Source organism: Gossypium raimondii, chromosome 5, assembly GCF_025698545.1.
Source record: "Gossypium raimondii isolate GPD5lz chromosome 5, ASM2569854v1, whole genome shotgun sequence".
Lineage (NCBI taxonomy): Eukaryota > Viridiplantae > Streptophyta > Magnoliopsida > Malvales > Malvaceae > Gossypium > Gossypium raimondii.
Window position 1 is genome coordinate 14,757,129 of NC_068569.1, and position 14,562 is coordinate 14,771,690.

The 14,562-nt window shown below is 34.2% G+C and overlaps 1 protein-coding gene across 7 annotated transcripts; it reads right to left on the reverse strand.

The window, feature by feature from the left end:
- Positions 1-590: 590 nt before the first annotated feature.
- Positions 591-7,525, reverse strand: LOC105770224 (serine/threonine-protein kinase STY46). 7 transcript variants are annotated; one of them, XM_052631070.1, is made up of 16 exons: positions 6,965-7,113; positions 6,796-6,857; positions 6,432-6,546; positions 6,140-6,237; positions 5,890-6,003; positions 5,307-5,361; positions 5,076-5,186; positions 4,736-4,786; positions 3,896-4,071; positions 3,715-3,822; positions 3,465-3,538; positions 3,175-3,350; positions 2,324-2,419; positions 1,426-1,506; positions 1,220-1,273; positions 591-978 (listed from the first exon to the last, which is right to left on the reverse strand). In XM_052631070.1, exons 3-16 carry the CDS (start codon positions 6,501-6,503, stop codon positions 841-843), a joined length of 1,404 nt encoding a protein of 467 aa, XP_052487030.1. In that variant the 5' UTR covers positions 6,504-6,546; positions 6,796-6,857; positions 6,965-7,113; the 3' UTR covers positions 591-840. The 7 variants fall into 7 exon arrangements, 2 of the variants coding, with proteins under 2 accessions (XP_052487030.1, XP_012446775.1); XR_001126178.2 differs by lacking the exon at positions 6,796-6,857 and adding an exon at positions 2,020-2,118 and having other exon boundaries at positions 963-978; positions 1,426-1,552; positions 6,965-7,524; XR_001126177.2 differs by lacking the exon at positions 6,796-6,857 and adding an exon at positions 2,010-2,118 and having other exon boundaries at positions 963-978; positions 1,426-1,552; positions 6,965-7,524.
- Between the last annotated feature and the right edge of the window lie 7,037 nt (positions 7,526-14,562).

A 14,562-nucleotide genomic window follows, 5' to 3' on the forward strand; every position in this document is an offset into this window, starting at 1 on the left:
TCTTTGGCAAAGCGGGCAAACTGCTAAATATTGAGTTTAAACCAATCTCATTCATAAACTAGAGTAGAGTCTAGACCTGTCCATGGGCCAGGCCGAGAAAAAAAATTTTCGGCCCGCCTCCTAGGCCCGAGCCCGGCCCAAAATATAGGTCTAAAATTTTGCCCAGAGAAAAATATCATAAGCCCGGCTCGGCTCGGCCCATTTTTAAAATAAACATTAAAAAATTATTTTAAAAATAAAAAAATAAAAAAATTATTTTAAAATATTTTAAAATTAAAAATTAAAAATTAAAAATTAAAAAATAAAAATAAAAAAATATATTTATTATATTCGGACCAAGCTGGGCCGGGCCAAAAAAGTGGTGCCCGAGGCCCGGCCTGTTTTTTAAACGAACCTCGTTTTTTTGCCCAAGCCCATATTTCGGGCCTATATTTTTACCCAAACCCTCCCATATTTCGAGCAGGCCATCGGACCGGGCCGGGCCGCCCGGCCCATGGAACTAGAGTAGACCATCAAGCAATTGCATCTCCACTTTTTTCTTTTTAAGTGCAAAAACTAGAGAGTATATATTCATAGATGGCAATAATAAGTTGTCATGTAGCTTTGATGTCCATCACTTAAGAAAAATCGTTTAAATCCACGTGGAAAGAAAAAAAAAAGAATGTATATTACAGGCTACAAATTCCATCTTTCGTGATTCCTGGACTAAAAGCTGTTTCATATGTTCTTCGAGATTCAAATTCTGCCAATCCGCTTTTTTCTTGTCTGCAACTCTTTTCAAGGTTATCTAGTATTTATTAACAAAATGGGTAGGCAAATGATGTTATTTGCAACTTTCCTCTATCTACTGGCTAAGTCTTCCAAAAGATTTGTAATTTCAGAAAATTCAGGTCGTAGAGATGGATCCTGTTGCCAGCATCTCTCCAGCAGCTCTACAAATTTTGGGCGAGTATGCTGAGGAATAACAGGCCTTAGACCCTGAAATTCACACAAGGAAGGCTCTTCGTTGGTTCAAGCCTCTTATGCTGGGTAATCATGAACTTGAAATCTAGTAGTGAGACAATTACCAACTATCCTAAAAGACAATAACCACCCTGAATATCACTAATACTTCATGCATGCGAAAGAAGGAATAAATAAATATATCTATGCAAGGATAATGGATATGCATGTCACTAAAACAGAATAGTTCTGCTAGTTCTATACTTTAAAAGAATACCTTCTGGACTACGCCCACCGCTGCTTGTAAGGGTGTTAAATTCTCGTATGGTAGCTGGCATCAATAACAAAAAGTAAAGGTTGGTTTTTTGGCCTGTACAACCAAAAACTACTAGAAGAACAAATAACAAAAAATGAACCTTAACATGAAGATAAAGTAACTTTCAGTGGTGCTTTCTTTCAGCAAAAATATTGCCAAAGAATTACCTTTCCAGTAAGCATTTCCCATAGCACGACTCCAAAACTAAAAACATCAGCCTTGTGATCATACGGTTTGTGTTCAATCACCTTCCATGGACCAAGAGCAGATAATATGTCAGAGAGCTGGATGAAACTGCTAAAGCAAATAATATTAATCATCAATACAGTCATGGGTCTAGAATGTCATCAAAAGAGTCATCTCTCATAAATTATAGTGTGCGCTCAATGAAATAGTTAAAACAAAGCTGAATAGGTTCTGCGACACGTATTTGTAGTGCTGCATTAACAATAATCAGATTTAAATTTCAAGATCTCCTTATAGTACAGTTGCAAACAAATGGATTAAGGGCTGGAAACTGAAACAAGAAACATAAGATCCACAACTTTAACCCAGAAAAAAATTGAAGACAGAAACATAAGATTGTCTTAAAACCGAAAAAGGAACAGAAAATCTGGAAGGTCATCAACAAAAACAATTCTCAACTTGGTTTAAGTCATTAAAGCTATGCACCAACAAAAAACTAACTCGATAAAACCTTTCTCCTAGTTCTACTCTACTTGTGTTCATTTTTTGTTAATGAGACCGTCACCTCTTACAACCTCAACTCAAGCTCCGGTAAATGCAGCATAACCCTTGCTGACCTTCAATTTTCACCACAGCAAACAATCCCTTAAATCCTTCACCTATTCAAGCATTCACTGAAAAGCAATTTAAACAGCCCTTAGTGGCCATTAAATGATTTTACAAAGGCCCGTTTAGGGCAAGCATCCTGTGTATTGCATGCTAGAACTGGCTTTAAAAAAACTCGATTTGTTATGGACTGATATTGCGGACATTCAATTTTGACAAAGTAACCAAAATGTTAAATATCCAGGAATGAATGAACTTTACAAGAATACCAACCTCTGGAGCCATCCAACGATATGTTCCTGTTTCAGCAGTCATCACACCTGGCTGAGCTTGCACCCTGGCAACACCAAAATCAGCTATCTTGACCACCTGCAACAAAAAAAAAACAGAAGAAGAAAGATTGAAATCAGGGACCACCCAGCTAAATAAATGTGCATATATAAAGCATAAACATAAACTAAAGGAAAAAAATGAACCAAAACAGGTCAATACTTCATGTTATAAGCAACTAATTCTTCCTCACTCCAAAAATATTAAATTTCTCTATTAGAAAACTTTTCCTAGTTTAATACGCAGAGCTTTGTTCATTGAGAGAAAGATGATCAAGATTCTACACCCTCAGATCTAACCACAGCCATACTCCCCCCCCCCCCTCTTCCCCCAACATACTACTAACCAGTGCAAATTCTTCTCAAATCATAATCCTCAAGGTAGTACTCTTTTTAAACCAAAATTTTTATCAATACTATATATAAAAGTAACAACTTCAAAGGTGCAAATAGTGAATGACATTCTTTACTCTTATAATTTATTAATTAACAGTTTTAACTTTAATTATTGATTTTCTATTAAATTAAAAAATTCAGTCATTTTAATTTTTTTTCTTTTATACATAGCCTTTATTGAAATAAACTTTTCTGAAATGAAAAGTATCTAATCATAAATTTTATACATTAAAATAATTAATATTGACCTATTATATCATGTACATGTGAATTACTTGTAGTTTAAACTAGTGACTTAAAAGCCTTGAGTTACCTCCATACCCGTCAAACTTTTAGTTATTTTGCGCATTAAAGGCAACAAATTTGTAAATAAATAACAAATACACGTGCATCTCTTACTCCATTTTCATCCATCAAAAGATTGGCAGCTTTCAAATCTCTATGCATTATACCATTTTGATGCAAGTAGCTCATTCCCTCAGAAACATCAATTGCTAGTTTGAGTAATAATGGAAGCTTAAAACCAGATTTTTGTTTATGCAGAAGGTCGTAAATGCTTCCACCAGACATAAACTCTGAGAAAGGACCAAGAATATAAACTGAAATTGGAAATGAACTTTGAAAAGAAAATGAAAATTGCAAGTGTAGTCAGGCAACTAGGAATAAATAGAAAGTCGCATGAAATGAACCTGTCACAATGCACAGGTTAGGAGGGGTTGCACATGCACCGAAGAATTGAACAACATTCTTGTGCTGAATTTTCCTGTAAATTCAAGAAGAAAAGATGATTTCATGATAGTATGGCATAGATGTTAGTTTTTCTTTTCTTAAAGAATCCACAGGCAATTGAATTAGCTCATCAAGAACAGGTAATATTATGGAAATGGAAAAGCAGATGATGCAGAGCCTACAGTAATTACAAACTGTGATTGAACAGACCTCATGATATTAACTTCTTGAGTAAATTCCCTTCGGAGGTTCTCATTTAGATGCTCCATCCTAAGAACTTTGATAGCTACATCTTGACCATAAAAAGTACCTTTATACCTGCATTCGTCAAAATATGGTTCACAAGTACTATGCACAAACAGAGCATCACATTTAAGGATAAAGAACTCACAAATCACCATAGGAGCAGGAAGCCAATTTGCTTTCATACTTCAACAGGCTAGTATCAATTTCCCAAACATCATTTCCACTACCAGGCATGTTTACATGACTGGAGTTAAGTTTGTTTCCAGTTTTCTCTAGCTCCCTAACATGATTTATTGCATGAGATCTTACAGAGGAAAGCTTCTGCAAAGCAATTGAAACTATAAGATATCAATGCACTGATAGAAGACCACAAGAAACAAGATATTTCAGTATTTTCCTCGATATGATTAACCTCTTTCTTTTAACAAAATAATACACAACATATGTTGGAATGATAAAAGAAAAGGGGCACAGGCAGGAGCAAAAATAAAAGAAAATTAAAAAATTTCAATTTGTTAAAACTTCCTAGAATATTAGGTCATATCCTCTGAATCAGAAATATAACATTAAATCGCCAAACATTCATTGCACCCAATAACATGTACCGCACCTATATGTATACCAAATTTCATGGAACTGAAGCACAGTTAATTTCTCTTTACCATAAAAATAATCATCAATGTCGTAAGATAAATGTTAGTACAAAAGAATATATTTCCCATACTCACTTCAGGTGCTTTTCTTTGTTTGGTCGGGGAGGGTGGGGGAGTGGGGAGTGGGGAGTGGAGAGAATACTCACTTCAGTTAAAATACAAAAAATTAGATGATTTAAAATCCGATCAACTGAATGTCTTGGGTTCAACATAAACCATTATATAAAAGTAAAAGGTGACTAACAAATCGTCCTATTCTACCATTAGCAAGAAAGTGACATCAAAATAATGAATTATTATATAGTTATAAGAGAGATGACGGCTCAGCCTACCTCAACTTTGGATATCTCCTTTACCAATACATTTCTGAGCTGCTCGGTATCCTACAAACAACAAACATAAAAGTATGTCAATCACAATGAGAAATTGAAGGAGAAGCACACAAGTTAGAAAAGTAAATGTCTAATCAGACGAGATGTAAGATAAAAATAAAAAAAAAACCTACTTCAAGACTATAATAAATCAGAAAGACAGAAAACATTGTGCTAGAAATATGCTGCTTAAAAGACTGACGCACATTCTATCATTACCATTAGAAACTCTGTGACGTTCTTCCCATGCAATAATGACTTGGTGTGATATAATATCAGAAGAGAAGAAAGAGTCCAGTACCTCAAGGGCCCAACCATCAACAACAAACACATCCAAGGAATAGCCATCTGTCGTGGAAAAAGCATGTGCTTCCCGAATGTTCAACCCAAGTTCAGACAATAAAGAAGTCAACTGAAATTTCAACATAAAATATCTTTAAACAATGAAATGAAAAATAACTACAGACCAGATATAATATCCAAAAATATCAATATAAGTATACAACTAGAATAAATGAGAGACATTGACTACCTGTGCCAGAAGTTTTGGTTTGTCATTTGTTGAAATAGTGATCTCATGCATCAGCCTATCAAATTATGAATTAAACGGATTATCTCACAAACACTCAATACAGACTTCCACAAATAAATAGAAAAGACTAACTTCCAAAGTCTTATTCCTTTCATTCCCCAGTAAGAATCCGAAATAAATGGAAATGTTAAGGAAAAACAAAATTAGATAGGAAACATAAACGATATCTTTGACAATAAGGCATCTAACTCTGAATATACAAAGCAATGGAGAATCAGGGTACAAACACAGTTTTGCCCAGATGTTGAAAATAGTTTGCCACAGAATACAATGAGCACTAGAAGGATAATTTATTAACTAGGAAGACCTTATTTCTCCTCTGATTGTATCTTTTAACTCTTCTACTTTGCTTCAAAGAGGAACTGCAAAACCTTTATCATTGTGGTAGAAATTGTTTTATTGTAATAAATGAAGAATCAAGGCAGTTGTATACGCACAAAGTTCATAAATTGAATTTCTATCATACACATGTATTAATCAAAAATAGCAACATGCAGAGGAGAGATGTTTTAGAAGTATTTACCGATAGTGAATTGGTTTAGCACTAAACATAACTTCCATGTCTTTGACCACTCTTTTAGCATTATGCACAAACTCAAGATCTGATGATGTGCCAAAGGCAGGTGGCGGATGCACCCTAAAGTAGAGGAAAAAGTAAAAGGAGCAACAAAGCATCGAGGAAATTAGACATTACAAGAAATTTAAGATATTTAAATTGACTATTTTGACTCCTTTAAAGAAAGAAGACCAAACAGATGTTTACATAACCATGCCTCTTTTTATTGGGATAATCTGAACACTGGGCATCAGCTTTTCCTGCAAACTTCATCTGCACCGACTCAACCTGGCTTCCATCCATGGCAGAACGAAGCTGTATAAGAGAAAAATTTGTAAAGATGAAGCTGGCAGAGCAAATCACTTTAATTCGTTCGAAGGGTTATGATAAAACAACCAACATAAAAGAATTGCACAACCCTTTCATCAACAAGCATCAAATATCAGTACATAATAACAAAGGGGCAAAGCTTAATCCGAAAGATGAATGAGAAGATCCAGCAAAAATACTTGCACAAGCCGAACTTGGATCGCAGGTCTGCCAGCAGGATCACGTGCCTTAGAAAGTAATCTTTTGTGCATAAGAACATCTTCTGCCCTCTCCACATTTACATCAAGTGCATACCTAAAACAAACAAATGAAGTACACCTTTAACTAATTAAATCTACGCCAAAAGAGCCAGTGAATGGTAATTCCAGTTAACTATCATTTCATGACAAAATAAGGGAAAAGCATGGTATTGTTGACGCTCAGGTTGGTAGCTAAGAAACCAATAACCACGATAAAACCAGGAGAAAAAAAAAAAAAAAGAGTTAACGAACTCTGTTTAAACTTGCAGCCTCTTCTCTAAACGAAACCTCAGCAACGACTAACCTCGAGTCGATATGGTTAATTTGCTGAATTCAGCTTCTCCTTTTCTTTGAGCGAACGCACAACTATACTACCAAAACTTGAAATTCACTCACAAACCAAAATTCATCGAGTAACAAGCGAGGGGAAATGAAACGAATATATGGACAAGACGGGATCCGGTGTTGTTTACCTAGTAGGAAGTCTAGAGAAATGAGCCCAAAGTTCATCTTCAAAGGCAGGGAACGTTGACTCCTCAATATTCAAGTCCCTAAGTCGACAAAGAACTTCATTATACACTTCAATCTTTTCTCTCTGTTTTCGTCTCTGACTCGGCGCGAAATCCACCGCTCTACTACTGCAACTCTCCGTATCCGCCATTACCATAAAAAATCCAAAAAGAAGTCCTAATGATTTTTTTTAAGAAAAAAAGATTGATTAAGAATCTAAAACGGTGGTTAAAATATTTTTTGCTCTAGGATCAGAGTTGGATTAGCAACAAACGACAGCGATTATTTTTAAATTTAGCGAATGATGAAACAGCATAGCGCAGCGTGCGCCCATAGGCTTCTCTTTTCGGCCATCCCCTTCTCTCTCCCTGTGTTTCTCCTCCGCCCGTCCTTTTATAAAAATATACAAGAAGCTGATGAAATAAATTTGGAATGTGTTTGGGGGAAAAACAAAAAAATAAAGAAAATAAGGTTAAAGCAGTGGGGCATAATGCGCAACGCACCAGCACAAATCTACTCGGATTCTAACGATGCCATTGCTGCCCTGCTTTGCTTATATCACCACTCCCCAGTCCCCACATATATTAAAATTGCTAATAATAACGACTATACGTCATTTGATTTTGTTATTTTGTGCAGGTCCTGGTTATAGTTGGATTAATAAAATCCAATCCAATGTGCTTGGATGTGGACCTAAACCAATGGGACTTGTTTCTTTCCAGTCTCATTCCACTACCTAATCTGCTCCATCTCCATGGAATCTTTCTCTAATCTCTTTCCTAGTTTTCAAGTCTCTGATGAATATTCTCATTGGAGTTACTATATCGTAACGTCATTTCATTATAAAAATACCCTTGTATTTTATAACAAATACAGGGTTGTGCTTGCTTTTGAAAGCAACGTGCTATAGGGGGTGGCGGTCAAATCAACATGTTTTTTTTTTTATTCAATTTCTATCATCTAATGCATTATCCATCCCAAAAATTAATATATCCTCACTGCTTCTTATGTTCTCATATTATATTGCATTGCGTTTAAATTCATGTTCAAATAGTTAAGATTATATTATCACACACATTCACATATATTTATAAATATTACTTAAAAATAAGACATTAATTGAAATGATAAAATTTTAAATCGAATAAAATTTAGATTTTATATAAAATATATAAAAGACAAAAAACCTGCATAATATATTTTTTTATTTTATAAAATTATCTAAACTAAGTTGAAACACGATTAACGGATGACACTTAATATATAATATAGATGTCACATATTTAAGATCCAATAAAGTGTATTTATTTTTAATGTTTACTGTATGTTAATTTTCACACACGTGTGTTATAATATATAATTATATACATGTGTGGCTCATTTCCTAATTTATATTAATTCTTTTATTAAGTTTAAGTCATGAAAATAATTAAAATTTATTATTATTTCAAAGCATGAGAATATTTTTATTTTTTAAATATAACAAATACACACATGATAAAATTTAAATTTAAAGACATTGTAATATTTAAAACCCTAATTTCACCATTTCTATTTTCTATCAGAATATCATTTAAGTTTACATGAAAAATTTCACCGAAATGGTCGGCTAGATTACCTTAGACGGGGTAACAAAGAAAAATCCTATACCTAATTCTGTATTTTGAAATAAAGAATCTATTTAAATTTATTGGTTGTTTTGTTTATTGTAAGATGTTAAAAGATCTTAACTGATTTGTAAAAAGTTGAGTTTGGTGACCAGATAACCAATGAATGGCGTTGATAGATATATTAAATACTGTTGGGTATCATCTAAATAAAGTCTGAGGGCAGAATGTGACATCTGGACCTATCATTAACCTATAGGAATCAAGGGTAGGGTGCAAAAGGCTCGGAGCCTGGGCTGGGCTTTTCTAAAGCAGTATGTCATACAATTTGGTTTTTTTTTATGCTGCCCATAAACCATTTGGCCGTATATTTTGATATTTTATCAAAGAATGTTAGCGTAAGGAGAATAAGGCAAATAACAAAAAAAGATACAAGACTTTAGTAATCTTCATATCTACTCCAACAAGTTAAATATTCACTAGTTTTAAATCCGTGGATACTATACTCCACTAAAACTTTTAAGGAATAAAACAAAAATTTTAAAAGTTACGTCATCAATAAAACTAAAGATAAAAATATTATATTAACAAATGCAACAATATTAATATTTATATGATTAGTACAATCATAAGAATCATAATGTGTGATGTGAAGTTGTTTATTTTATTCTTTAATCATGTAATCAAGATTTGATTTTCGTTTATGAAAATGAATCATATTTTATGATTAGTCGTTTACTTATGAAAATATTAATCGTTGTTATTTACACCTTAAATTTTTGTTTTTAAATAGGTTGATTGGCTTGAATTAAATTTAAATAGATTTTTTTTTAAATGGCTTAAGTTGAGTTATGAGAAAGAGAAATATTCGAGTATGAAAGCGATATTCTAAAGGTAGCTTGGAGGTGGCTGACTTATGTAGGTGGGTAGGGGCTATATATATGGTGTATGGAACTAGTAGCAGCGAAATGTGGTGGCATTGGCTGAGTATGGTGCATGCGTATGTAGCGTGAGTTATTGTGTTATCTTACAGACTTACAGTAGAGGACAATAGGATAGGATACACGCAACACTTGGCAACTACCAACCCCTCTTCTGTACTTATGTACGTCGTACTACATTTCCTTTTTCCCCACTATAGAACACTCCAATTGCATAATGTCCAGGCCCAGACAGTCTCTGAAAGCAGCCCATCGTATGTCCATACATCTGCTCTGAGATTTACCCTAATATAACATCGCAATATCTTGCGACCTCTTGGTCCAAAGATCTTTAAGTCCAAAAATCCATTCCCTCAGGATTCCCCAGGCCTAGTAGGCCAGTTCCACTTCTCTAATAAACTATAATCAGGTCTCTAATTACTGCAGCTAGGATTTAAGTAAAGCAATAATGGTACAGCAGAAAATTGACATAGTAGCCAACTAACTAGACTATCCATTAGTGCTAATGACTTGTGTAAGTTTGAAGGCCATTGGCATCATGTCGGGCGTTCGAAATTCGGGTGCAATCCTTTATGATTGTTTCTGTAAAAAAATAAAAATCAAGCGGTAATATCAAGTTCAACAAATCATAAACTACTGCTACTATAATATGGGTGCATATCAAATTTGTACATAAAAAGAAAAAAAAAAAGTAATTATGAGTGGAATGAGCGGGAAAGGAGCCCAAAGCGTGAACGTCCTTTTCAGCGATTCCTTGAGAACATAAAATTCTAACGAGGAAGGAGGAGGGAGTGGAGGGTGTGAGAAATCTCTCACTGAAGTTCCACCAACTATACGGCAGTGAACTAAATGGTAGGCACCCAACGGACAAAATTTGTGTCGTTAATCTGATGAGATTCTACAAATAGTAATTAAGGAGCAGAGCAGTTGGGAGGGAGATGTAGTTATGAAGATGGGGCAGGGGTGGATTCCCCCATCATTAATTACGCTTCAGTGTCTGCAGTCTGCGCCTCTGATACCCCTGGCTTGTTAGTGCAAAACATGAGAAAAGCGAGAGAGGATTCAATTTTCCATTATTTTGGACAACTTTAGTATTCAAAAGAGAGAGGGAGGGAGGGAATATTAGGGGGATGGGTCGTGAAGGTGAAGGTTGTTATTAAATGCTCTGGTCCTCGATGTGGCTTTTGGTAGTCGAGGGTTTTTAATGCACCCACTGCAACACTCCCTTGTTTTATGTCCTTAAATTAGATCCAACAAATTCCCATTTCTCCTCACCACCTTCTCTTCTTCCCATCTCCTTCTTCTTCTTCTGAGTCACTGCTAGCATGTTATTCTCTAACATGGTTGAAATAGTCACTGCGATGTTGGCTCGGTTCACTCAGACAATAATCAAGCTCTACGCTTTAGATATAACTCTGCGTAGCTTACTGTGCTTTGATTGAGCCGTGCCAATATCCTAGTGCCGTTTCATTCTCTTCTTCTGATATTCAAGTGCCACTGTCTCCATCAGTACAGTTGCCTCCCAAACCAGGCCAGCAACGCCATCATCAGGTATAATAGCCTCCACCCTACGGCCTGCATTACGTTCTTTCATCTATAAAACCAGAAAATATCATTAATCTCACACCCCAGTTCCTTAATACTGATCACAGCATATATTAACCTCCTCCTCATGTTTCAAACGTTATAACATTAAAAGTGCTACTGTTTTAGCATAAAGCTATGAGAGAGAGGTCATTCATTTATTTCTTTTCATTTTTGAATGCGGCATCGGCTAACCGTTTTAGCATAAAGCCAACATGTCACTCTTAAATTTCTTTTTCTCATATATAGTATAGACTATAGATACCCTTAATTATATCTATATGCTGATAAACGGAATTCGTCCTCTAAGTACGACTCTTTCTTCATGCCCTATCCCAGTTCATACACAAACCCTAGGTAAAATAGGAAATATGTCTACCCTTTTGTTTGAAGAAAGAACAAAAGTTTTACCCCTTTTGACCGTTAAAGAATTTGGTCATCAGTCAACCTGACTCTTTCCCTGTTTACACCCCATGTTTTTCATTTTTTACTAGGGGTTGACCAAAAAATTCCACAAATCCAAAATCCACATTTTGCAATTACTTTAACTTAATTGAATTTTAATTTAATATTTTATATTTGAAAAGTTACTATATAAAAGTTTTTCTATGTAATTGAAGATTTATTATTTTAAAAAATATTTATGAAAATTACTTTTAATTATATTAAATAATGTACATTTTATCAAAATAAGTAGAAAATTAATATAAAAAACCAACAAATAAATGAAGTTGAATCATTGCATAATATATAAAAAAACGCAAAAATTAAACTAAACTGAACCTTTTAATATTTTTTGTATGATCTCATTTTCAAAAAGAGACAAAATTAGAATTTATACGATAAGTGGAGGACCAACACTAGGACCCACCTAATTAAGGTCCCACCAGAGAAAGAAAGAGAGCCGACTCATTCCCTATTAATAAACGTTTATTAAAATATGAGAGCATCTTTTTACCATTTGTAGGTAAAGTAGACTGATAAAAGGTCATGGACTCCATTTTCCTCGTTTCATCAAATTGAAATTAGCATCCAAAATCATGAAACCAAAGTCTCGGTTGTCATTGTGGATTCCATTGTTGCAGATGACGTCCAAATAGATTTATTAATTTTGTTGGGCTGCTACTGGTGAACAGGATCTGTTTTACATTTAATGCCCGTACGTATTGCTTTTTCAGTTTTTTAAAATCAGCACGTAAAATGCATTAATGGGTAATTAACAAATTATGTTTTGTTGGATATAATTTGAACCTGTACCTTGCATTAAATATGGGTCATTCAACACATGAAATAAAAGCATGGCTTTTAGTTTTTATTCCCGTCTAATTTCCTAAAAATCAAGGGAAAGACAAAAGAGTAGCAGGGTTCGAAAGAAAGAAAAGCAGTTAGTAGTTGAAGATAGTTAATGCGAAAAATGGGGAGCGTTGGCCACTCTTTAATAACATTACATAAATGGGGCCGAGAAGTGGAAGGAATCTGCACTGCACACATATTTATTTACAGCCACAAAACCTGCCCAATTATATAATTTATTTGTCATATACTTTTCTTTCATTTTCGCCAATACATTATACTGATGAATAAAATATACTGGTTTTTAAATAAATCATCAACATAATGGATCCGAGTTATAGTATCCCTACCCTAGCTGTACCTTTACTTGGTAGTCAGACAAAGATTCTCCCATTTATTAGTGCAGATCAATGGGTGGATCACCAGTTTTACTCCCATGTACACTGTTATTACCTCTTCTCAATTCATACAATAATTCCATGCTTTCCCCGGTGCTTGGTCCACTATATTCCCTCTTGAAAGGATGAATGAATGAACAGGATTAATTTTCTTTTTTTCTTCTTGGTATATGCAACACTATTCCTCCGTGTCGTCCCTTTCAAAAGTTTAATCTTCATGTGTATATATATATATATTATAAATGCATTCATTGCGTTGCATGCATGGATGCCACAATATTAATGCTACTAATTTGTTTCTGTGTGTTCCCCTTTTGTGTTATTCTCACACTGATCCCACTGTTTCTTTTGTGTCAAACCACCAGATTCTTTTTTGGTATCTGATCGGCTATAGGGTATAGCCTGATAGTTTTATCTAATATTCAACCATTTTTCGTGTTTTAAGCTAAAGCTTGTTGTAGGGTTGGGAGAATTAAAGACAAGCTAGCGTTTTTAACTTTGCTTTGGAGATCAGACCATGCATGCTTCTGACTCTTACGACTTTTTCTCATGCATAACAGAAAGCAAAGTGTGCATGGAATTAAGTAAATTGGCTATACCTTTTTATTATTTACCTTCTTTTCTGGCACTTCAATAAGATGTAAAGCACGATGGCTAGAATTTTTTATATATGCAATGCGTTATTTAAGAACCACCTGATTCGATCATATCCCAAGTTAAGAAGAGAAAATAGGTACAGTTACTCAATTCCATTGCTAATGTCTTGCGGTTGTTTGGACTCATATTTAGAAAAAAGTTACTATAAGAAGTCTGATAGATGATAATCTTCATTGTCATATATGATTATGGGTACGGTTGGAACTGGAAGCCACAAGGGTGCAGCCTTATTGTCATTCTAAATTTGCTGATCCAAAAATGCTGTGATCTTATCTCTATTTGGCATCAATCTCTTAATGATTTTTCTTTTTCTAATCAATTCCTATGTGCTTCAGCTGCTCTAGTAGGTCATTTGCCGAAATGGCAACAGATATCAGTGTTTGTTCTGAAGCTCAATTATTGCTTCATTTGATTTTGTTTCTTGTTGATATGGTATCGAATTTTGAATCAAAGCATAATACGCGTTGCACACTTGTGATAATGTTATATATCTGTGATGTAAAAATTAAACTAAAAGGAATGCAGTAAATTCTAAAAATTTCAATCCCTAGGATTAACAACTAATTAAAACGTGTAAATGCAAAAGTTATGAGTAAGATATAAGGCAAAAAATTACAATTAATCACGATGGAGATAAATCAAAAAATCACCATTATGGCATGGTTTTCTAAAAGCGTCTTAGATTTTCCGATGCTGCGTTTCACTTTTTAGCGATGACCACTAAAAATTTGAATATCAAAACAAAAATGCGCTGAACCCAAAAATATCCAAATTATGCCAAACTTATTTACAAGTGATGAGCATTACTGATCAAATTCATTTGTGAGTTTGTAACTTGCAATTTATAGTCTTTTGATTAAAGAAACCCAAAAACCAAGCTTATCTTCAAATTTTTAATTATTAGTTTTTTTTCTTAAATTTAATTAAAATTAAATTGAATTAGAATGGAGATTAATATTTTATCTTTAAATATGGATAACATGGTTTTATTGTACTGGTGTCTAAAAACTAAGGATTTTTTTAAAGGATGATTAGGAGAAGTGAAAATCTGAAAAGCAGATATCATGATTCACATGTATCT

Bases quoted from the DNA above. Each gene is read 5' to 3' on its own strand.
- LOC105770224 (XM_012591321.2), bottom strand. From the start codon at position 7,158: ATGGTAATGGCGGATACGGAGAGTTGCAGTAGTAGAGCGGTGGATTTC. The intron at 4,787-5,075 runs GTACTGGACTCT...TGTTGTTTGTAG, and splicing joins TTGATGGTTGGGCCCTTGAG to GATACCGAGCAGCTCAGAAA. The intron at 1,274-1,425 runs GTAATTCTTTGG...TATTGATGCCAG, and splicing joins GGGAAATGCTTACTGGAAAG to CTACCATACGAGAATTTAAC.